Genomic DNA, 25,440 nt, shown 5'->3' on the forward strand with positions numbered 1-25,440 from the left:
GACACGGTAAATCAATGGTTATGAGAGATTAAAACAAGAGACAGAAAAATCTGAAGACACGACTTTCTAGTAGACAGAGTTCCCTGACAGAACATTTCTCACAACTGCTAATCCTCAACCAAAATCCACACTTAGCCTGGTCTCAAAATCTTTAAGCTGAGCTGGAGGACAGTGTATTTTGAACAGAAAAGCGAGACAGCTCCTTAGCGAAAAATGGTGTAAGGAGGAGAAGCTGTGGCAGGTAAAGCTAGAGCTAGCTGCTGACTGCAGTATTTATCAAAAAAGACCAAACTGCTGCTATTCAAGGAATAAGCCATTTTACAGAGGTGAGTTAAGTCCTGTATGGTCTACAGAGTACTATAAATTTGCTAAGGGAAAAACTACAGCTGTTCTTAAAAAACAAAACACAACAAAGAGAACCACTAACAACACAATGAACCTGTGCTAAGAAACCCGATGATGAAACACTGTTTAACGCCACACGCGTACCGTAAAACTTTTTCTAAAACACAATTCCTCAGCAGTCAGCAGAACTCATGAGAATAAAGCTTTTGTATATCCTGCTATGGAGCCGCAGGGGTCACTACATCAAGATTTCAAAAGTAAAAGAGACTATCATCTAGTTCAACAACGTGCACAAAAAACTGTCCGGAGATGCCCGTTTCTCCTTCAAATCAGTAACTTCTGTACATATCAGAACCAAAACAGGACGAAAATCACAGCAGCAAGTCCTCTGTCCTCTGATCTGAAAGTATAAACTAACATTGTAAATTAATACCAGTTCTTCTTCTCTCACCTACCTACAGTGTCTCGTTATCCGTTCCACCCATCTCTGTTGTCTTCTCATTTTCCCTTATCTCAACTGGAGTCTCTCAAACTACAGAAGAATTGGCCTAGGGTTATTATACAAGGCCAAGGCTCAATGGCACCACAACAGCTTTAATGCCAAGTGATTTAAGTGTCCTAATATAAAAATAAATTTTAAGAGTTTGGCATTTAGCTTTTGGCCACTGAAGATAAAGACTGATGATAACCAGCTTAAGAAGTAATAGTTTGTAATAAAAGGTCAGTATTTTGAAGAAATTGGGGCAGGGGGAGGCAGAGGGCATGTGCAAAAAAGGACACTAAAGAACAAGAGTGACAACTAGTGATTGTTTTCATTTAATGAAACTGGCCAACTTGCTTTCAGGAATAACTTTACTCATCTTTAAAGTTATCTTGAAGTCTTGGATGCAGTTCTCAAACTAAAGTTTGCTGACAAAAATGTTACCACTTAACATTTCACAAAACCCCCACATTTCAGACCACATTTTCTCTTGTTCTGCACTTCTCTTGTAGCCATTTTCTACTACGGGTTAGATGCCAGCTCAATCAAATGCTATTAATTCATCTATTCTATTTAGTGAGAACTTTTCCATTACATATTTTCACAGATCTAGTGCAAAAAGGTGTAACTTATATGCAGTCTCTTACCTTGAATTAGTGGTATGTACCGTGCTAACAGCTTTGCTCTTTTCTTTTCATAGCCTTTCTGAGTGATGTCTCCTAAAGAAACAAAAAAAATAAATTTATATTGTTTTGAAAAGTTTTTAAATAAGCCTTCTCATTTTCATGATACCTATGATTAAACTCGCTCACTTTGAATCAGTCACATTAGCAACAAAGACCTGGGCCTGTCAGAGACCTTCACAGCCATACACATACCAGCCATGCAGCACAATCTGTGCACATATGAAAATGAGCGTCTTGGAGATATACAACAGAGGAATAGTGGGTTTGTCTACAGCACCTGTGCTGAACCTGGCTCTGGAGATATTTACCGTAACACAGAACGCAGCACAAAAGACTTGCAGGGTAGTGGAAGCCAATGAAGCTGACAAACCTGGCTCTGCACCCTTCTGGGGCATCAGAAATGCTCAATATACTAAGGCTTGAGAGAACATACCCTAGCACATCTGTGCAGTCCCTTTCAAACTCTACATCATGTTGCCCACTCCGCACCATGCAGCACATCAGAGTGTCTGTCCACTTTCAGATTCTAGGTGGTCATAATCTCCTTCTAGCACTAGTTTTTATTCACTGTTGTCGTCTGATATCCTGTTTTAAAACCGTATTGCAGAATCCACCAGTAAAAGATAAAGTCATTTTACACAGACTAGAATAAAAGGAAAACTTCTATAGAAACCCAAAATAAGTTTCTGAGCCATTTCAGAATCTGCACTTCCATTATTCTACCAACGGAACAAGGTGGCTTCACCCAAAACTAGCAGTAAGCTTAGTACAAAAAACGAACCCCACCAGAATTTTATTGCCTTTATCCATTTTTTAGATCTCAGCATAGACATGAGAACAGTGATCTCAAATAGCTTAAAACCACACTCCCAAAAATCACACTTGCTTAAAGACTGAGATATCATGCAGTTCCACTAACAAAGTGGACTTTTATCTCTCCATACCCGGCAAATATATCAGAATAGCATGAAATATAATCAAGAATAAAGACATTAAAAATATCTGATTATATTTTTGAAAATGTACTCAAGTAGAAGGTGAGTTTTAGAAATTTCGGCAGATAATTACCTTGACTTTAATTAGGAAACAAACGTAAAATTTTACATTTAGATCTTTGCTTCAAGCACATTCTTCCAGCAACATACTGGTGAAAGAACATATCAAAGCAAACTAAGGAGGAAGGGGAATAAAAAAAAAAAAAGCATGAATTACATATATGGATTAAGTAAAACCGCCTACCTCTGGCAATTTGCTTTCTGCCAAACCTTAAACTTTTTTTCTACCCTAGTCACACAAGGAATCGAAACTTAGGGCAGCAAAATTAAAAAATAAAGAAATAAAAATCTGTGAGTCTTAGCACACTTAGTGCTTGAATGGATTTATGTCTTGCATTTGACAGAACTCCAAGAATTCTCTGACCTCAGTTATCAGGTGTGCAGTAAGAGCTGACAATGTGCCCTAGACCTGGGATATTGCTGGGTTATTTGTCTTCATCATTACCGGAGTTTTCTGCAGGCAACCAGCAGAAAGAGCAGCATGATTTACACTGGATTCATCCCCTTCGGAAATGAAGCTATAAAATTATATATATGTAAGATTGACTCTTACTAGTAACAGTCATTTTTAATTCGTCCGGACGAGTGATACGGCTTAGGAATGAAAACAAGAAAAAAGAACCCCTTTTCCTCAGTCAGATTTTACACAGAAAAGTTCTTACTCTGCATTTTAAAATGTTTCTTGGGTATCTGCCTTAATACAGAAGGGTTGGTTTTGGGTTTTTTTGTTTAATGTTGTCCATAGCAGTATGTGCTCTAAACACATTTCCTCAAATATCCAGCTCCCTTCTGCATCAGAGGACGCTGCTAACAGAAACAAAGTCACTTCATTCTAACATCCCCTGCAATTAAGTGAACCTTAAAGGTCCTTTCCAACCTAAGTGTTTCTATGATTCTATATGCATCATTTAAAGTTACTGACAGCATGCCAGAACAAGCAGTGAGAGCTTGAAGACACTCTTCAAAACAGGTAAGAAAAAAACATGCAATTGCTGGAGTGCTTCAATCATTGCAGGTATTTCAACCTACAACCAAACAGAATCTATCAAGTTTTTTCTCATAAAAACATAAAAACTGTGTAAATATTTAACATAAAATTTGAACACAAGACAGAAATGCTTTGGTTACCATTCTTCTTGAGCAGAAATTTTTTTAGCATAAGAAATACAGAAATACAGTTTTTAAATATGTATATATATGTATGTTATATAGTCATATCAAAACAAGAATGAAATAAAAACAAAACTAAAACCGCAAACACTTGAGCAGATTTTTGTGCCTGGGAACAGCTGATCAAAATCGCAAATTACACTCCAAGTAATTTCTACAAAGAAAGAAAAAGGGTACCAAAGAAGATGCATCGCTTTTAGCTGGGGTCAGGGGGGAACGCCACAAACCACCAGACAAGAAGCGCCAGGAGAAAGAACAGTTTATCTTACAGCATAAGTAATTTGGAACGCTAAAGCAATCTCAGCAAAATCCTTTAAGTGACAAATGCTGCACGCAACACAAATTTGCCATACCGTAACTTCACAGCTTCATAAATGATCCAAGTAATTCTTAAATCAAACCTCTACGCAGATCAGCCACCTTGCCGGGTATCACCCAGTTGAAGAGGTATGCCATGGAAGCAGCACATCAAAAGAGAGGGTTGAAAAGAAAGTCTCATTTAAACCAGAATATCTCAAACTTTGGCATCTCACTGCATTTGGAAATTCTTTGATTTTGCTGGAATGCTGACTTGGAAGAATTTTCCTTGAATCAGGTTAAGAGAAGTCCAAAATCAAAAGCATCTCTGTCGACTTTTGCAGCCCCAATGGCAAGTCAGACTTCGCTGCCTAGCAAAGCTTTTCTTTGTTCCTTTCTCAAAGGATTGGGGGTGGATTCCTCCTGACACTTGCTCCCCACCCCCTCGCCCTCAGAGCCTCAGTGGGATTAACCCATCATTTGGGGTCCTTTGTGATCCCTCACCTCTTCCAAAAAAAGCCGCTTAGCCACATCTGGTATGTCGGGGCCACAGCTGCTGTCATTTAGCCTCACTTTCTCTCTAGTTATTAGATTACACAAAAGCAATATGAGGTTCCTCAGTCTCAGCAAACCAGCTGGGAAGCCTGGATAAAGCTAGACACTGGGTTAAGCAGTTAGTTCTCCGCCTGGAATATCTGTCATATTGTAAAATACATCAGAGGTGCCAAGAAAATTAATCTAGGCAGAGATGAAAGTGTTAGCATTTCATAAAATTATCTATAAAAATTATTCTTTGATTAGTACAGAAAGAATCTGACATGCGGTTACCCCAAGCCTACCCAGGCATGTTTTTATTTCAGTGTTAGCACTATAGCTAACAGAATCTTAATGCTAAGTTACCTAAATAAGTTACCTGCATTTTATTGAGTTTTCATGAATTATTTTTCATTGGCTACCCACTTGCTGGGTTCCAAAATTTCAACTAGCGTATTTTCAATTCTGAAAAGTAGGTGGTGAACACTAAGTGCTTCGACACTCTTCAAAACCACATGAAAAGGAAACAAGCCCATGTTTTACTGCCTCGATACAGCTGCCGTGCCTCATGGCACCGCAAAATCCTGACTTTGTAATCTCAAGTATTTTACTGTAGCTCTGCCCATTGGATGACAGTGCTTAGCAAAGGCTTTTTTTAAGTAGGAATTGGTCATATGTGAGCTATGTAGTTCATAAATAAACACAACGTGCCTAACCGAGAACATTATTTCCTTCATCACCACCAGAAAAGGACACTCCGAAGTGCAGCAGCCTCTTCTCCTCAGTGCATGAACATACAGGGCAGAGCACATCCAGTGCTGGTCCAGCTCCTTCGTAGCTTTGTATCCCTACGCTGACGAGTCCTTGGAGGCTTCTGGCGGAGGAGGGAAGATGAGCGAGACACAGACAAACACTGAACAGCTCATGGAAAGGTGAGCTTTCTATGAAGGCAGCAACTTCTCCAGTCCTATCAGTAGTATGCACTTAAATTATCACTGGGAGCAGCTGTAGGAAACCATGCACCACACTGTGCTGGCAGAAGGTCTCAAGAGTCTGTCATGCAAACGCTCTCTACAAGGTGACTGTGTGTACCACACTCTGTGAGAGCCTAGTACTTGCTAAAGTAAGGAAATGGCTCCTGGCTGTGAATCTGCAGAGGTCAAGAACAGGAACATTTCTAAATGAATAACTGTGCATTAAACATGGACGAAAAGAGTAAGACATGTTAGATCTGCAAGATGAAACCCTTAAGGATTCCAGTGTTTAGCCACTGGCAAACACAATCACAATCTCAGATATATCAACAGATCACTGCAGAAACTTCCGCCAGCTCCTTCAGTATAAAGTAAAAGTCAAGGGTGTGAACACTGGCTTCTCCCTAAAGAGGTGATTCTTGGATGGTTTGAGGAGGCGGCAAGTTGCCAGCCTAAAACATAACTCAAAAGTCACCCATGGAAAAATTTAAAGTAAATCTGCAGAGCTTCTGGGGACAGCCTGTCAATGAATTTTGAAGGGTTAGTGGAGTTGGAAGAATCAATTCAGCAGGCATCATTACTAATTCCACCCTTTAGACATGCCTGGTCAATGTTTTTGTTAAGTGAAACAACTTGCCAAGCTTTATTTTGCATCATCCTAGAAGAATTATAAAAGGAACACTGCATCACTATAAGATGTCAAGAAACTACAAGTCAGAAACAACAAAAAATAGCAAAAGAAATAATTACTCTGACATCTGTGATTTTTGTCCACTATGAAACAAAAATAATCAAGGCATTTTTAAGAACTATGATGACACATAACAATAAGGAAAACCAGTAACACTTGGTGTAACAGCTGGGGAATCAAAAGATGGTGCTGAGGAACATTGAACCACGCAGCCAGCAGAAGAAATGGCTCAGTTTCTCATGCTATCTGTCCTCCAAGTAAATGTGCCAACCAGTCCTGAGGAAATTGCTGGTAGTGAAAGCACACAGGAAGAGAAAAGAGACGCCACCAATACAAAGACTGACGACAACAAAACCATCAACGGATGGTTCGTCTCCCATGCTAACAGGGCAAAGCTCTGAAACTACAGCTGTTACAGCATGAAGACTGCAGAGAACATGAGCTTCTGAGTCATATCATGCACGTGCATTGCAAGCTTAAGCATTCTTGATACAGCCTCACACCGTGCCAATGAGAAATCATATCCAATATCAAGAGGGACAAAGTTCCTTAAGGATGCTTACTACTCAAAGGCTCAAAACCAATACAGGCAAGTAATATCTACTAACTGGTACATCTAATCTGTAATAAGGATGAAAAAAACATCTGAACAACAATTCCTGTTACAAAAAACTCAAGGATGCTGCTGTCTCAAATGTAGCTCTAAGAACTGCAGTAAACAGTGTGAAGAAAAAAAATCCACACTCCTATGAACACAACATTTACCTTTCCAGCAAGATGCATTTACAGTAGATCAGCAGGCTTCAGAAAGCCCTTGCTAACAGTAAAAAACATGTAGAAGATTGACTATGGAGAGACAGCAGGATAAAGCTCTTCCTCAAGGGTGAGATGCATAGCCGTAGCCACATGCAATTCCTGAAATGAATGCCGAGTTATTATTCTATATCAAATCTATATTCTCAGTCATATATGATGCAAGCAATGTCACACATCCCTTGTTACCCAACTTTCAAACTCCAAGGTATGCCATTTGTTACAGCACCCTGGTAGCCAATACTGGTTGCTGATATCCTGAGGAAAAAATAGGGCGCGGTGCTGAAGTACAGTAGGATGGTTATATTTATGCCTAAACTGGTGGTCACAAACAGGGCCTTGAGGAAGAGGAGGAGGAAGAGGAGCAGCAGCTCTCCTGGGTGCTGAACAGCCTCAGCAGGCAGGGCCGTACATTGCAGGGCATCTTCGTGCTGTGGCACTGAAAAGCTGGCAAAAAGGCAAGGTCAGAATCTTCCCAAACAGTTGGCCTCCTATTAATACCAGATACCAAACCAAAGACCAAACCATAAAAATGCTTGCCAAGGTCGCCGCTTAACTGAAATTAACATCCCAAAGCCAAATATTATGAGGGTGTTTCGAAAGCCTAGCATTTTCTTTTTTGAAGATGAATGTAGCATAACTGTCCAAGTCTGCAGACATATCTCATATGAACATGGATTCTGACAGTTACACATAGTTAGGGTTGAAATATGTCCCTGAGGAAAGAAAGTCCCTGAAGATGAACCAAAGTTCAACATACAAATGCTTAAAGACAAACTGCAGAAATAGTGGAAAAGTTTAGCATCGGATTCTTTCTTCCCTAGTAGCTAAATTACCAGCAGTGTTTTGATGAACCAGCAGGACACCTCACAACTGTCTGTAAATAAGCAGTCTATTAAGTATTCTTGGTTCTACATTTTTAGTTACTCATATTTTTCCCATTCCAATCTTAACCTTTGATTCTTTTTCTAAAATTGTATTACAAGCTGTATTTTCATCATTAACTGAACTTTATACTGAAATAAGTTACTCTATAAAGATTAGTTAGACTGCTAAACTGAGCAGTTTGGGGTGGGTTTTTTTGTTAATCACGGTAAGTACATCTGTTTGCAATTGTTTGCTCTTCTATAAAACCCATGCTTTGCAATCACAGCTATAAAGAAGCACTTCTAACTTTTCATGTAACCTGAAGTCCATTCTGGCATGCAATTTCTAGTAAAAAGTCCCTTTTTTTTCTCCTCTACACAACATACCTTCATTCCAAGACTCATTCTATAGCACAGTATTTCAGCCACAGCTAAGCTTATGTTCATGTCGTCTTTGAAACAAATGGAAAATCAGTCACCTGACAAGCAGGTGAAGCTTTATCTTTAAATATCCAGAAAAGAACAACACTTCCTTACAGATGTTAAGTTTGCAAAACAGTCAAACAGCAGTCCTTTATCCCAAATCACTGCTATTTTCTAAAGTCAGGGCTATCCATTGATGCCTTACTCTAGTTTGCATACGATGAGCTAAGTGAAGTGTGAAAATATCTTGATTATAATCTTTCGTATTATACGAATATGTTTAAAATGGAAATAAGTGACATCTGATCATTCTATATGGTGACACATTTGCCTAACCTGTAAGAAATTCTATTTCAAAGATCCTATTTTAAACATCCCAAGAGCATCAAGATGGCTTTTAAGCAGTATTAGAAGTTTAGCACAACTTTACCGAAAATCTGTTACTGGTAATTCTTCATTTGCTGCAGGACTTTCCTCCCTTTGACAGAATTTAAGTTACCGAAGTACAAAACCTGTCTGCATGTAAAAATAGTTACGTGGAGATACACAACTACTTAAATATACAGTTTCATTAAACCTTCGCATATACAATGAAAGCACTGAAACATCAAATTCTAGAAACTAGACAAATACTGACTAGCTAATTGCATGTATCTTAATGATAGAAAGGGAAGTAATTTTTATCAATGTGTTAGTAGTAGACCAAGTTTTCCACTTTGTGCACATTTACATAATGGGACTATCACCATTAATTGCCTTAGCATGCTTTCTCTTGGCCTAAACTTAGTCTGATTCACTCATCAGCAGTTTTGCTATTGGCAAAACAATGCCAAGTATGTTAGAATTTAAAAATTACATTCTGACACATTTATATACATACTTGTCACCTCAATGTTTCAAAGCAGTTGGTAGACAAAGGTGGCACTTTAAAATTTTACAAACTAAAAAAAAAGTCAAGGTGAATGAAGTATGCATTACAGTCAGGATGAGAAAAGTGTGCATTCCAGGTTATTCTGTTCTGCACAAATCCACACTTGTAAACTGCACGTGTATGTTGAAAGGCAAGAGAAATGCTCCTTTTTAAATCATGAGCTGCCTGGCTTTAAGCCATTATTTGCTTCATCTGCCAGGAGTCAGCATTTGACAGAGTAAAAGAAGGTTAAATAATTGCATCACAAAAGCAACCTGGCAAGTTTCCAGGCTCAGTTAGCCCAATTAATTAATTGTTCTTACACTGCTTCAGTAAATCCTTAAGCTCACTCCACAGGGAGACAGGAGAAGCTCAAACTCTACCACCTCCCTTCTAGCCCATAAGGGCTCTCTGTAGAATACAGGAACAGACTGGCAGATGCTGCCTGTACAAACATCTGTGGGTGTACCAGTCTGACCCTGGCTCCTACTCTTACCGTGATTTAGAAACTAGTCCTGTTTTATGTAAGTTGAGATGTTTCCTTTCAGTGAAACATACTTTTATCTACCGTTGCACCAGGAAGACAAATGAAGAACCGTCTTCATTAAGCTTGTATTAAATTACACTTTGTATTTCCACAGCAGATACAAGCTTCAAAATACAATACACCCTGCAGACTTGTAAGCATGGAAACTGTTTTTGAAACACTTAATTGATATGTTCTCTAAAGTTGATTAGAATCTTCACCCAGAGGTTATGAACAAAATTTTTTGAACCAGATATAGCTTTCATATCTCATTATTATGTAAATCATAAGTGTTGCCATCCCCTTTAACAAGCTGAGGAAAGCTATACACATGGGGAAGACTGGTGGAAATCATCTGGTAAATTGGGAATGTACTGTCTGCTTCCCACAAAAGCCAACAAATGAAGGTGAAAAAAAAAACAGACTAGGAGTGGCAGATCAATGAACAGTATCTTTTAAATTCTGAGCTTAAAAAATATTTTCCTGACACAGATGAAAAATTATTTTGGTAAAATACAGACATGAAAAGCTTTTGAAAGGATTCTGTATGCATGCAATGTGTTCCCCTTTTCAACACTATTAAGAAAATGGCATTTCAAAATAACCAAAATTTCAGTGTACTGCAGAGATGAAAAAATTCAGACGTTTTGCTTGTCACCTCCTCGATGCATCAGGGATACAATATTAAAGCAGAATAATTATGCCTGGCATGTAGTAATCAACCATTATAATGAATTAGGCCAGAAATAATTGTCTGAACCAAGTCATTTTAGCCTAGAGCATGCAATGGGGAAGGAGGGGGAAGATGAGTTGCTGCTAGGTACAAAGATGCTTCTCTTCCCTTCACTTGGTTGCATTGACAGTTTCTATTTCTGTAACATTCCGGAGCAGCCTCAGACCACATTCTATTCTGTGGTTACCTCAAAAGACTCACTGAAAACTGACCCCAAAGATGCAAATCTAGAAACAACCAGATATAGAAATGGGGGACCATAAAGAAAAAAACCCACCCTTCTATAGTGCTTTTTGCAACAACTTTAATATGCAGTCCTCTCTAGTAACATTGCTAATAGAAGAAAATTACTGGTTAGATAGAATTTTCTCTGTATAATTCAGTTAAGACAACCAGTCACAAAACAAAATTCATATTTAACTTGGCAATAAATGCCTGATATCATGAAATCATCCCGCCTTGACAGATGTCTGTGTGAAAAATAAAAGAGGACATATGCACCATTTAATGCTGTTTGAAGCTGTTAAGTTGTAACCCCCTTTGTGATCCAAAGAGCCATTTTTTTTCTTTTCACGTCCTCTACACACTCATTACATAAGGCACTGTGATTAATGAGCAAGATGAAGACACTTCAGACTATTAAACTTTTACATCTTGTATGAAGCCTTATTTTTATAGTACACCTTTCGGATGTCAGTGACATTGCTATTTTTTTTTTTCTCTCCACGAATACCCAAGTTACAAAATCAGCTGCACATGTTTTACAAGCAACTGAGCACCTCATATCTACTAGTTGAAAAAAAGCTCTTATTAGCACTTTGGCAGCAACCACAAAGCCCAACAGTTCACAGCAAGGATGTCATTTAGGCATATTGTACAATACGAAAGACCGAAGCAGCCCGATTCAGAAATCCATGACTACAGGCAGATCCAATGCATTAATTACACCCTGAAAATCTTTTAAAGACCTACCAGAAAATCCCAAAACACACAGAGAACAGCACAGCACAGCATTCAAAATTCACAGTGCATTCAAAACGTACAAACGGAAGTCCTGTAACCTGAAGTACCTAGACCATACACAAGTTATTTCAATTTGTAAACTATGAAACTTCTTCAATGGATTTCTAGGTCTCAGGGTTATGTTTGATTAGTTTCCTGACACATTATCACCACACCCTCACATGTATTGTCAAACCATGCTTTTAGAGGAAAGAAAGGCAAAAAGGCATTTAACATTGATCTTGAAATAACTGGGGTGGGGTGGGACTGGCTACCGGGCCAAGTTTTATTATGAATGCACACACTGACATTTTAAAATAAAAAGGTAGTATGTATTTTTTAAAAAAATCTTAATCAGTATCCATGGTAAAGCTACACAATAACATAATACAATATAATTTTACTAGGAAATTAGGCTTCCCTAAAAGACTTTATATTGGATCCACATAAATCATCTGATGCGATCACAAAGACACAGATTAAGTGATTCAGAGATCCTGGCTGAACTACAAAATTATAAACTAAGCTGAAAAAAGAAACCAGCTGAATTATTCACAGAAGCATGCAGAAAAGCAAGCCAGCTGGTGCACACAAACAACCTCTCATGGCAGGAGAAAAAACCCATCAATCCCTATTAGAACCAGAACGCTTCAGTGCTTACAAGCTTGGGAAGCTCCAGTAAGGGCCCCCATGACGACTACATATATTTATATTTACTTCTAGTTGCAACATTACTTATTAAGTGTCTAGCTGAGGTTAGCAGCCTATAAATGATCAGCAAATGAAGTATTCAAATCCTGGATTAAAGCAAAAGTTCAAGAACATGGTTTATTAAGGCTTTTCTTGATTATTCACAAAAGCCATGCTTTACTAGTCAAGGTTATAGAATCATACCATTGTTTAAGTTGGAAAAGACCTTTAAGATCATCAAGTCCAACTGTTAACCCAGGACTGCCAAGCCCACCACTGAACCCTGTCCCTAAACGCTGCATATACATGTCTTTCAAACCCCTCCAGGGAAGGTGACTTTACCACCTCCCTGGGCAGCCTGTTCCAATGCTTTACCACCCTTTGAGTGAAGACTTTTTTCCCAATATCCAATCTAAACCTTCCCTGGTGCAACTTCAGGCCATTTCCTCTTGTCTTATCACATCATGTATCTGTTCAAAGCCAGCAACTGTGAGCACTCACAAAAATTAAACCAAACTTCTCACGCCAGCTTTCTGTGTAGAAGGCCGTCATCAAGGACCATCCCACCCCACCCCAGCCTCCCATCAGTGCTGGTTATGGGCAAGCAGACTACTTCACTCCTGCATACCTCCCCTGATGCTCAGCTCAGTCATTCCTACTTAATGATCAGACAGGAGCCATCAGCTTGCTGCTGATGCTAGGAAAATTAGTTCCTCAAAAGGAAAATGTTGATTACTTTCCAAATTTTCATATCCTTAATGGGACAAATCTTCCTTAGAAAAACATACAAATGCCTGTTTGCTGATGAACTGGGAGCTCTCCTGGAACAGCAAGACCAAAATGTTGTCATTCCTGGCAAGCGTGCCTTTTCCTCATTTACCTTATTAGTAAGAGCCAAAGAAAAGCCAGGTTTAGTGTCTGTAGCCTTAGATGCTCAAGCCTACAACCAGCACCCTGTTTGAGGTTGAACGTAACACACTGATACCATGCTGCTGCTGAGGCAGTGAATAATGAGCAGTATCTGCTATAAAATAAAATTTGTTAAAACCAAAGTAGTGAAACACATCACTTTTATTAAGTATTGAATACAATATTTTTTAATTGGCAGCTAAAGAAGGACAAAGTATGTTAGGAAGAAAAAGTGAAACAACTCCAGCAACAAAACAAAATGTTTCCAGAATTTCATATGTGGTGATACCCATAATCAAAGGCTGCAATGTGTCTTTTGCAGTAAAACACCCTTAGTTACTAAAGTAACAACGGTCTAGAAGAGGTTCAAAGCAACTGGTAAAAGGGAATCTGGGAACACCACTAGAGCAATATCCTGGTTTCAGCTGGGATGGAGCTAATCATCTTCTTAGGAACTAGTACTGTGCTGTGTTTTGGCTTTGATGTGAGACTTTCCAGTTCCTCAGGCCTTGTTAGTGAAAAGGCTGGAGGGACACAAGGAACTGGGAGGGGACACAGCCAGGTCAGCTGACTCGAACTAGCCAAAGCAGTATCCCATACCATGGGATGCCATGCCTGGTATACATACCTGGGGGGTTGGCCAGGGTGGGCAGATCATTGCTCGGGGATGGTCAGCGGGCGGTGAGCAGTTGTGCACCACGTGTTCCCTTCTTCCTTTCCCTCTGGATTTTATTCTTTCCCTTCCCCTTTTCATTATAACTGTTATTGTCATGATTGTTATTATTGTTCTTTCATTTTTATTCTATTTCATTTATTAAATTGTTCTTATCTCAACCCTCGAGTTTTACATTCCTTTCCAGCTCTCCTCCCCATCCCTTGGGGTGAGGGGGGAGTGAGCGAGCGGCTGCGTGGTACTTAATTACCAGCTGGGGTTAAAACACAACAAGCAGTAAATCTCCTTTCCGATGAGTGTCACCATCAATTCAGTAGCAGAAAAAACATTGCTGAATCTGTTAAACCCATTTAATATTACCAAAATATATCTGCTGTCAAATGTATCACACACACCCTCTGTAACATTCTTTTGTATGGTAAGCTAAATATTCAAAAACTGAGGAAAAAAGCTTAGAAAAAAAATTTATTTGGCTGCCAATTCATATTTCCTCAGAAAGTTCCTCAGCTATGCACACTTTTTGTCTTGTCTTTTCAGAAGTCCATTTCTTTCATTTCTGAAATAATTTTTAAATCTCCTTCTGTGGATAAGCCACTGAGTAGGACTGCACCACTACTCAAAACGTAGCACACACTGACCACACCACCTGCTGAAAAAAAACTTTTTTCCTGCCTTATTTGCTTTCAGACAGTTTACTTCGAGATGACCAGGAGAGCCAGCAAAAGGGGTCAGCAATCCTCCCCAAACAGCGCTGAGGGCTTTGTTGGAATGAATTAGCCCAATAAGGTTTTATAGCCATCATTTCACCCCACCATATCCTGAAGCACTGCCATGGGCTTGACTGCTAAATTCCATCTTAGTTATTCAGTGAAGACCTACCTCCTTACTTGGGACTAACCGAAACCCAACACTCACTTGGTAATTTTAGAAAGGTAACATGAAGAGCAGGTCAGGCATTTTTTTGGTTTTGTTTTTTGTTCCAGCAAATAAGTGATTTTTATTTTAACACCTCTGGTAACATTGTTCTTTAATTTAACAACATGTATAGCCCGGCCTTTGCATTAATAAAATAGAAAGTATTTTTTTTACCTTTATTTTATAATTCAGATCTTCTAATGCACACACTTTGGAAAAACAAGGCAAAGAATACTGCGACTCCAGGCAATTTACCTCATCAATCTGACCAGCTGCTTGACCATAGCTGAACAAATATTTGCTATTCATACGGTGTGCAAAGGCTGATTCCAGTGAACTACTCCGTGTTTTTTCTCTGATTTGAGCCATTCTTTTATTAAAGAAATGTATTCGGCAGAATCTAATCCCCTTTTAGAAGCTGCAGATGAGTGCATTAAATTGCAAAAACAAAAAATAACGTAAGAAGAGTAAGGAATGGACTGGCAACTCAATTAGCTAGGAAATCAAAATGGGGCAGGAGATGGGAGGTGGAAGGGACACCCACAATAAACTGGTATGCTTATCTTTGTTTACTGATTATAGTCTACTTCAGCCCGTGTAACAGTTCCTTCTTTTCTCTGTTAATCCCACAGTCTTCTAAGACCTTGATATATTTAAGTGAATGTCAGCAAGAACTACATCAGCACTATCACCCTGAAAATTATTTCTCAGTGCAAACTCTGAAATCTGCTAGCTGCCTGTGTTACCCAATGCATCCCAGTTCCTTCCAAATCACCCATTTAACAGTTCCCTCACTGCTGGGGAGGGGTCCTTGTAAGCTTCCCAAGTCTTTTTCCTCCACCTCTCAAGCTAAACTTTCATGAAATAATTCCTCCCTTCCCACTCCTTCTAGCACTGCTGAAAAATTAACATAGAATCTGAGAGTAATTCAGGCTGGAAGGGACCTCAGGAGGTCTCTAGCCTGATCTGCTAAAAGCAGGAAAATTAAGAGGTCAGACGGGTTGGCTCAGGTGTTTACACAGTTAGATTTTGAAAACTGGAAAGAGACTGCACAACCTCGCTGGGAATTCTGATCACTCTCATGGTAGAAAGGCCAATACTAATCCTTTTCTTTATATCAAGCCAAATCTCTCCTGCTTCATTTTAAGCCCACTGTCTCTCATTCACCCTGCATGTACTTCTCTGAAGTGCCTGGCTCCATCTTTCAGATAATCTCTTTGGAGGTAAGGCACTCCAACAGTCCAAAGGTCTTCTCCACTAGCCTCTTCCCTCCTTTTTCAAGGGCTCCTGCATGTAAACTGCCCTTAGCTACTGATTTACAGTTTTCTCACTCCAATGGACAAGGCTTAACATTCTCAATTACAGCTGAAAAAAGGCATACAGCATCTGCTATCCCTTCCCTGTGCTCAATTTGAATTTGAATTCCTACTCAAAAGGGAATTCCTTTGAGTACTTCTGCCTTTCCCAAATTATTTGAGAAACATGGGATTTCAATACAATTATGCTCCAATATTTCTTAGGATTCCTTTGTCCTTAATATAGTTATTCTTTCAGTACGAGTAGGTCACACTGTAAGGACCTTTTTATGTTTCTGTGCTTTGAACCTGGGACTTTACATTTTTAACTATAGATAATACCACCTCATCGTTTCTTCTAGTGTTTGTAGCATTATCATCTCACCTGCCTCCAGTTACGCAAAATAAAATTGCTCTAGCTATTACAACCTGCCAAATTAAGCCTCTGGTTTCTTGATGGACAGTTTCTTGCTTTCTTGAGTCTGGAAACAGTTCTTTCCAAATCAGGTTGGAGAGAATGATGACCACTTAAGCAAGATCTGACAATACAGAGAGTTGTTTTTTCTAAACCACAATGCCTTCTTCCTGCTGAGCCACCAATACAAGCCTCACAGAGGAGGTCTGGCTTCAGGTCAGAGGGAGGAGAGCACTCACCTGCTGTTGATCAGCGGGACACCAATGCAATGTCTGCATTGCAAAACTGTGTCTCAAAACATTGTACGCCTCTTCTCAAGATACACTTGCAGTTTCAACAGTAGCAAGAGGCAGGTGGAGATCCTCGAAGTCAGCAGATAAATAACAGAAGAGGACAGGTTAGTAGGTACCTAAGCTCCCAAGCCAAGGCCAAAGGATATAGCAACGGAAATAAGACTAAAGAAAACAGATTAATTTCTCCAAGTCTGGTCACACAACACACCTAGGCTAATTTCATAACTTGCTGCTGCTGAAAGATGTGGCCCTGCTTATAACTCCCACCCACTGCACCCTCCCACAGGGCAGCCATAGAGCTCATGTGATCACAAAATATGCTCAATCAAATCGCTAACCTGGCAAGGTAACAAACAGCCAGACCCATTCACTTTGTGCCAGACAAGTTTTCTGTTCAGTTTGTGAACTGAAGCAGCTCTTTGTTTGACACCGGCAAGCTGCTAGGTCTCCCTAGTTCCTGCAGGGGAACTAGGTCCTCATTTTCACTTTTCGACATCTCCATACAAGGAAATATCAACAAAGTACACAAAAAACGTGAGTGTACTAGAATACCTGTGAGTGTCAAAGCCAGGCAACTCATTCAGGAGGTTTTCCTTTTTCTTCTCTCACACTCGTGCTCTCTCCATCTTCTTTTGCATCTTGCCCATATCTAAACCATACAGCTTTATCTAGAGCTCACATCAAATTTGGTGTGCATGTTTGGTGCTGTTATTAATACAAGTGTTTTTGAAAGAACATTTAAATGTGCTGAAAATTGTTTCAGTTCATTAAGAGGGTGGCTGAGGAGAGGTGCGGCAGCATAACTATTTTTCACCCTGGCAAGCAGGCAAAGGGTGCGGCTACACAAGGCAGGATTGCAGCTGGAAGAGACAGACCTGCTCCCCTTCAGTGTACCTGAAACAACCACTTCTGCCACAGCTCTGCACCACCTCCAGCTCTCAGACCCCTCCAAAACCCGAGTGATGCTAACCCAGGAAGCAAAATGGTACGAAAGCCAAGTGGGATGGGTGGGAAGAATTAGTTTTCTTCTAAACGAATGATCTGAATCAGCTCATAGAAAGGCCTGTTGAGTCCCACAGTTAGCATATGGGATAGCATCCCACGGCCCAGAGGACAAGACGAAATAACAAGCAGCAAGGGACTATGCTGTCCTCAGCCATGGTGAGGACCACTGGTGAAATGCCAAAGTTACTCAGCTTAACAGCAAACAGTTAGGTTTTCCTCAAGCTCTTCCATTACTACCAGTTTTCCCCACAGCTCCTCAACAGTGACTGCCATTAAATGATTACTAATCACTTAATCACTTGGAATCTCTTTATTTTAATAAAGAGATTGCAAGCAACCCCTTTAGAACAGTACTCACCTATGAACTTTAGAAAGTTCACTTATTCAATGCTTTAGCCATGAAGCCCAGTACAAAAAACCCCCTTGTATGCAGTGCTACCCAGTAGTACACACAAAGTCTGACTGCCCAAAACACAAGTTTAGACAAACATAAAAGTTATAGACAAATACAGGAGTTCAAAAATACCAGACTTAAGCTTGTCCGTAAAATCCAATGTAGTCCCTTGCATGCAAGTACTGGGAAAAATCTACATGACCACATTTATTTTTTCAACAAGACCTCTGACTCATCCAGTGCACTGAAGAGACATTGTTCAATGAATGGAATATTGAATAGGTTTGTGTTGTGTTTTTCTATTCTTTTGCCAAGATAGAACAGGCTTCAGAATGCAAGAGCACGTGAACAGGAAGGTCGTGGTTGGGGGTACAGATCGTGGGTACTTGTGAAGGAGTTACTAGGCTGGCACCAAGTGTTCACACTTTTTCATCCTAAAATAGAAAATCTGTCGTATATACTCAAAATAGTCTCAATTCAGATATGTTATTGTACGAAAGGCCACCTGATCCTAAATTCACATCTAGTCTGAGCAGAGATTAATTTCAAAAGTCCCACCAAGATCCCAGCAGTGCCTCTCGTTGGTGTTCAGAACCTGTTGAAGCAGCAGCAACCTGGCTGAATGCTTAGGACTGGATGCAATACAAAAAGCAGGACCACACAAGAATTTAAAAACAAAACAAAAAAGATGGCACTGCTTGCACTCAAGTTGGTATCTTCAAACATCTGGATCTGGTTTCACCTTGTATAACCTGTATTAAAATAGTTTCCAGATATAAGCAGAATAAAGCTATCTACTGATAAATTGTTTTTAAGCAATGTCTTGCATTTAAACTTAAGAGATCGGAACATAAAAATTTCCACATTGGAAACTCATTAGCAGTGACACTGCCCTGGTTCAAAGCAACAGATTTGACATTTGACTCCAAAAGCCTTGGCAAACTTAAGGCACTGCTGACATTACCCTTACTAATGTCGTCTTACAGAAGCATTTTTTCAGCTCAGATTACAAGGTTACATTTAACAGTAGCACGTTAAATTACTTAATATCTAGACCTACTTTAGCAAATCTGTAAGTTTCTGAATGATAAAAATGTCAGAGGACCATGCTAAAGGGCTGCTTTCTTTTTGCTTCAAAGTTAAAGCAAATGGTCTTCCAGGCAGTGTAAGAGCTCACAGATGGGGATGACAGAAAGATGAACAGCAGCATAAGGGAGAGGGCAACATAACATAGATGACATCCACACTATTTCATGTCACAATGCTTGCTCCATCTAAGCTTACCCAGCAGCACTTGGAGCCCTGGGTGCAGCTTTGGGGCCCTCGAGTCAGGGGGGATGCGGAGGGGCTGGAGCGTGTCCAGAGCTGGGCTGGGGGCTGGGGAAGCGGCTGGGGCACAAGGCTGATGGGGGGGCTGGGGGCACTGGGGGGGGGGTCAGCCTGGAGAGGGGGTGGCTCAGGGGGGCCCTGATCGCTCCCTGCAGCTGCCTGACAGGGGCTGTGGGCACGGGGGGTCGGTCCCTTCTCCCAGGGAACGAGCGACAGGACAAGGGGAAATGGCCTCAAGTTGAGCCACAGAAGTTTAGGTTGGGTGTGAGGGAACATTTATTCACTGAAAGGGCTGCGGAACACTGGGACAGGCTGCCGAGAGGGGTGGTGGGGTCACCATCCCTGGAAATGTTGAAGAAACATGCAGATGCAACGCTTCAGGACATGGTTTAATGGTGGGCTTGGCAGCCCTGGGTTAATGGTTTGACCTGATGATCTTAAAGGTCTTTTCCAACCTCAGTGATGCTATGATTGTCACCAGAAAGGACTGGGGCATAGCTGTATATCCGTACAAATGCCAAATATTGACTATTCTGCCTGAAAGTTACAAATCTGTAGTTGTTTTCCACCTGACATAACAGTCACTACATAACACAGTTATGATTCAACACCACCCCTTATGGTGGTGACTATTTCACTTACCACCAAGCCTTTAAAAGATTTTTGAGATAAATGAAATGCACTAGCATGTTTAAATTGACACCTCAAACCATGTTCAAATTTTTTCAATAATTGGTTTAAACATCCATGAGACAAAGCCGCTCCTGTTCACAACAGTCAAATGCTTCAGGGCTCTATATTATTTTAGACTGGAATAACTAAGTCCCTACATTGCCAATACAAGAAAATACAGGTAGCTTTTAGAGTTAAGTATTTCAAATAGCTATAATTCGTCCCTTCATTTCGACTGATGATCAGAAGACACTTTAATGGCCTCATTGCATTTTATAAACAGCTGTGGAACCTTAAATCAACTAAATTCCTGTTAATCTAATATGTAGAAGCTGCTGACATGATCTGTAGAAATGCTAAGTTTCATTTACCTTGCCCATTCATCTAATTTGCTTAGGTTTCTCAAGTTCCTCAGTCTTGTCTCTCCAGTCTTGAGGTGAGGGAAAAAAATCCACCAGAGCTACTATCCACTTACCTACCGTGGCCTTTATTAATTCATTAGAGCACTTTGCTTTTTACTTCTGGAAAATTTAGATGCTCTAAAGGTCTGGTAACAATGCTGTAAAAATCTATGTCCTGAGTCCCCACCAACTTCTCCATTACCCATTAGTTTGACAAATTTAAATAAATCTGGGAAGCAGCCCAACACAATTTTCTTGTAGAGGTTAGGCAATATTACCACAGCCTGTTTTAATCTTAACCATTATTTCATCCAATTTCTATGTAACTGTTATTATGTTCTTTAAGACAGGGCCCGGAAATCTTAAGTAATAAGCTTCTAATAGGAAGTGACAGGTAGCTCTTCAGCCCTCAAAAAAACTACGTATCATTTTCCATGGGAATAATCCAAGGATTAACCTCCAGGCTATCTAATAACATTCTCCTTAAATTTTTAAGTGACACAAAAGTAACAAGAAATGGCTAAAACTCCATCTTTTAATATATTGCCATTACTGTAAGCCAACATTGCAGGAACTCAGCATTTCCCTCAGAGCTCCAGCCTCTCAGAGCCTGAGCTGCACGTGGACACCAGCTTTATTCCTTTCATTGAGATTTCTTGCTCCGAAAAATGTTTAGTGCAATCTTCATACTACTACATACATGTATTTGCATAACATTTCTCTTTTGGAAATGCAATTCCTTCGGCAAAAGAACTGTCTTGGTATACCATTATTAACGGCTCCGTTTTTCAGCCAACATTCCACAGTTTTAAACTTTCCAATGTCACCAAACTGCAAAGCTTTTCCGATTTTTGCATGTGTTTTTTAAGCATGCACTTTGGTCTGGATGAATACAACTGAATACAAATAATCATATATTCTCTACAGTTTTGTGGCTAAATTCTCTTGTGCTTCAGAAATGAGATGTTCCCTTTTTAGTTTCTCTTGGGAATAAGGGCATCATAGTTTTCCACAATTCTTACTTGCAATTTTTTCAGTATACACAACAACGCAAAAACTGTGTTTAAAACACTCCAAAACTGACACAAGTGGATAATAATTCCAAATCCGAACACATTTCTATTAGATACTCAAGTGCTCTTTCAACAGCTAGACTGATTTCCTTATAAATTTAGAAAGTAATTTCAGTTCCCAAATTATGAAAGCTATTTAAAGAGTTCACAATTCTAAAGCTTTTACAGTTGCTAAGGTTCCTTCTCCCTGATATTCTAGAAAGCAGCATTATTTTAACCTTCCTATCAGAAGAAGAAAGACTGAAATCAAGAAATTCTGATGATCCATGTCAGCCATCGAGTCACTGCAGCTAGGGAAGAAAAAAAAAGTAATTTCAAATTCAATATTCTGCATAAAGATCTTCCTTAAGGTCCTGTTGTTATTTTTTTGTTGTAAGCAAGAATAAAATTCACTACAAAAGCTACCAGTGAAGTCCCTTCCTGCAGAAGCTGGAAATCAGTGATGTTATTAACATGGAGTCAAAATACAGTAGTATCTACTGGAAACATCAAAAAAAGGTTAAAGACATCAGCGTGACATTCTTTTGCCAAGCGACAGATTTTATGTTTTCTCCTATTTTTAGGCCTTGCTTTCAGCAGCTCTCAGTCATTAAAGGACCTGCTGCTCCGAGCCTCCTCTAATAAATTCACATGTATTCTAGACTCTCCAGGAAGTGTCATGTGAAAGCCCTGACATCAGAAACTTCCTCGAAAACCCTGGAAGAACTGAGGGGAGATAACATTTGCTAATTGGCACCTAAGAAACCTTAGGAACTAATAAGGGTTTGCCTTAGCATCCTTTCTGAACAAAGGTGGATGGTCTCCTGGTAGAAGCACCACTGGTTCTCCCTGTGAATGTGTAAACAGCAACATCCTGAGGTCTTCACGTGATGTTTTCCTGACTGTTTGTAAAGCAGTAAACATCCAGTGCAAAGAGTTTCCTTGAGTCCCAAGCTCCCATCTTCCTGGGGTAGCAGAGGACTGCATTTGGCAAAAAACTGCAACTTTCTACAGCACAAAAAACCAGCACTGAGGTCCACACCTGGCAACATACCCCTGCACATTCTTGGAAGTCCTTCTCTGCCTAATATTTAGCAAACATTTCAAGTAAGACAACAAACATTTTTCAGAAAGAAAAAGAAAGCCTATTTGAAATTGACCCTGTGATGAGAAAGAGGTAGAATAAAAACTTCTTAGCTAGCACTAGCAACGAAAAGAAAACGTCTTCTCTGCTTGTCATCTGTTTTAAGCTGATCTCCAGCTGTCCTGTCATCTCAAGTCAGAAAGGAATATTATGCTGTTAGGTTTTCCTCCGTGTGGTAGAAAAAGAAAGTAGTAGACAAGAGTTAGAGCAAGTGCCAGACACTTGGTAAAAAGAATTTACGCTGAGCAAGTATTGAGACACTGAGGAAAAGAGAATTACTATTTTGAAAGTAACCAACAGGAAGTTTCTTATGATGAGGGTGGTGAAACACTGGCATGGGTCACCCACAGAGGTGGTAGATGCCCCATCCCTGGAAACATTCAAGGTCAGGTTGGACAGAACACTGAGCAACCTGATGTAGTTGAAGATGTCCCTGCTCACGGCAGGAGGAGTGGACTAGTAGACCTTTAAAGGTCCCTTCCAATCCAAACCATTTTGTGATTCTATTCTATGATTCAATTCAAGAAATAACTGGAATAGTGGTTCCTCCTGGTTTTGAAAAAAAATAAAACCACCAAAACCAAAAATCCTCTTCAATTTCTTCAAACATTTCCTCTAGTAAACATACCAATAGATTTTTTTTTAAATGCTTATGGCAGTTAAGTATAGACTGCACAAACTAGCAATTCAATAAACAATTAAAGAATACTTGGATATACTTGGAATCAAATAAATCATTTATACAGAAAAACAAGTTCAAACCCTGAAGATGAGTCTCAAAGGAGTAACAGTAATTCCTATAATGTTGGTAATTGCATTTTTCTTAAATTTAAGTTTCCTTAGTCTTAAAATACAATCCACCAGCATTTACCATTAAACACTCAATAGCTTCATTCCATTACATGTGTATTACTTCACTGCTATTAAAAATGTCTACAAATCCATAAACCTGCAAAAGTTATTATTTTATCACCTGGTTTATCATCTGACGATAGTATGTCAACATGAGCAGTCTGGAGGTTTTTTCCCCCCTTTGGTCATAAATGTTGTGCTTAGAGAAATATCTCTATTTAAAATAATCTGAACCATATTCTGCCAAAGATACTTCTACCAGTTATGCACAACAGCATTATTTTCCAGTGAACAGTCATATTGTCCTCCTAGCACAAAACTACGATATGGTCTTTACACTGTATCAGTTAATTTTACTGCAGTCATTCTACCAAATACGATACCCAGTGACGGCTGCAAAATAAGTTCTCAAGTTTTGAAGTTCTGAATTTCCCTTATAAAAGGGCATTGAGAAGCTATTTCATGTGATAAAACACTTTTTTGATCACATCAATACTGCATGAGTCATCAATCTATCCAACAGTACCCTTCAGTCACCACGGGGAATTATCTCATGCCAATTCATAATCTCTCTTTATTTAACATTGTCAAAACATTGCTTGTTTTAACACTGCAAGGTTACCTCTTGTTATGATTTATTCTATCACAAACACTAGTTACAGGCTCAGTGAATAACAGCCAGTAATGAAAAAAAAAATACTGGGGGGACAACAAGGAAAGAACAAACGGCTCACAGAATACCTGTCCAGCATGTCTCAAGCAAAGTGTTTGTCTGAAGCTGTACGGCTGCTGTTAATTTCTACCCCTTTACGCAGAAGAGCTTACTGTGCTACCACACTTCTCAATGCAGCACATAACCATACTGCAAACATGACACAGAAATGGCTATTGAGCTTCATGCATTGCATCATGCTGCAAGAGATACCACCTACTTCATTTACAGTCTTTGAGCTTTATTATTCAAAAAATACTCCACGTGCACTTAAAATTCAAAACTTGAAACTATAAACTTAACATTAAATATACAGATGAATGCCCATGATTTAATTTATTGGGCTTGAGAAGCACAATACTGCACCAACACAGCAAGCATGATTGAAGCACTGCAGAGCACGGCTCAAAGTTAAGCATGAAGTACCTATCTGTTCACCTCACTACTTACAAATATCCACTAAAGCAAGGTAAAGCTGCCAAAAAACTTGTGGGTTATCAGTAGTGCTGAAGACTTTGGCCAGAGTTGGGTAAAACCAAGAACAGGTTCTTCTCACAGTCAAGAAAAATCTACCCATTTATAGCACAACAGTAAGCAAAATCACCCAGGTGGAAGATGCAACGAAGCAGCAGGGCACAGAACAAACAATTACAGGAACAAGTTGTCAGACATTAACTATTCACAAGTTTTGTGTATTTAAAATTATTTTTATTTTTCTCACCTCTGGATGTACGTGAGACAACACTGGTCCTGCCAGGGGAGAAGAATAAGCAATACAGGAGTTGTGGAAGCACCTACTCAGCCAGTGAATTTGTCAAATGTTATTTATATAGCTTCCATTTAAAAATTACAAGACAATTTATTTCTTATTACTATCTACCACTTACTGGTTTTTACTAAGCATTCTGTTCCTCCTCCATCATCTCAAACCAGCCTGTCAGCTACCTTCATCAACATGACTATCCTGCGATGATTTTGCAACACATGGGACTTCTCTCAAAGTTTAAGACCCATACAACTTGCTGAGGACAAAAGGAATATATATCAGAATTCACACACTGCCCATTTATTGTTTCTAATCTTAACAGTAGCTTAAGATCAGAATATGGAGGCATAACTACAAGTGAACACTGAATACAAGGGATCCCTATGAACGGAACTTAACAGCTTAAGATGGACAGAA

General features: G+C 39.5%; 1 protein-coding gene across 3 annotated transcripts in view; it reads right to left on the reverse strand.

The window, feature by feature from the left end:
• Positions 1 to 25,440, reverse strand: part of DIP2A (disco interacting protein 2 homolog A) — a 122,039-nt gene that overhangs the window by 84,470 nt on the left and 12,129 nt on the right. For all 3 annotated transcript variants that reach the window (XR_008823747.1, XM_056350544.1, XM_056350545.1), the window contains exon 2: positions 1,474 to 1,545. Coding sequence is in view for 2 of the 3 variants with exons in the window: in XM_056350544.1 (XP_056206519.1) it covers positions 1,474 to 1,545 (72 nt within the window). In the remaining variant the exon portion in view is untranslated. The remainder of the gene's footprint in view (positions 1 to 1,473; positions 1,546 to 25,440) is intronic.

This window comes from Falco biarmicus, chromosome 8 (assembly GCF_023638135.1).
Source record: "Falco biarmicus isolate bFalBia1 chromosome 8, bFalBia1.pri, whole genome shotgun sequence".
Taxonomy (NCBI): domain Eukaryota; kingdom Metazoa; phylum Chordata; class Aves; order Falconiformes; family Falconidae; genus Falco; species Falco biarmicus.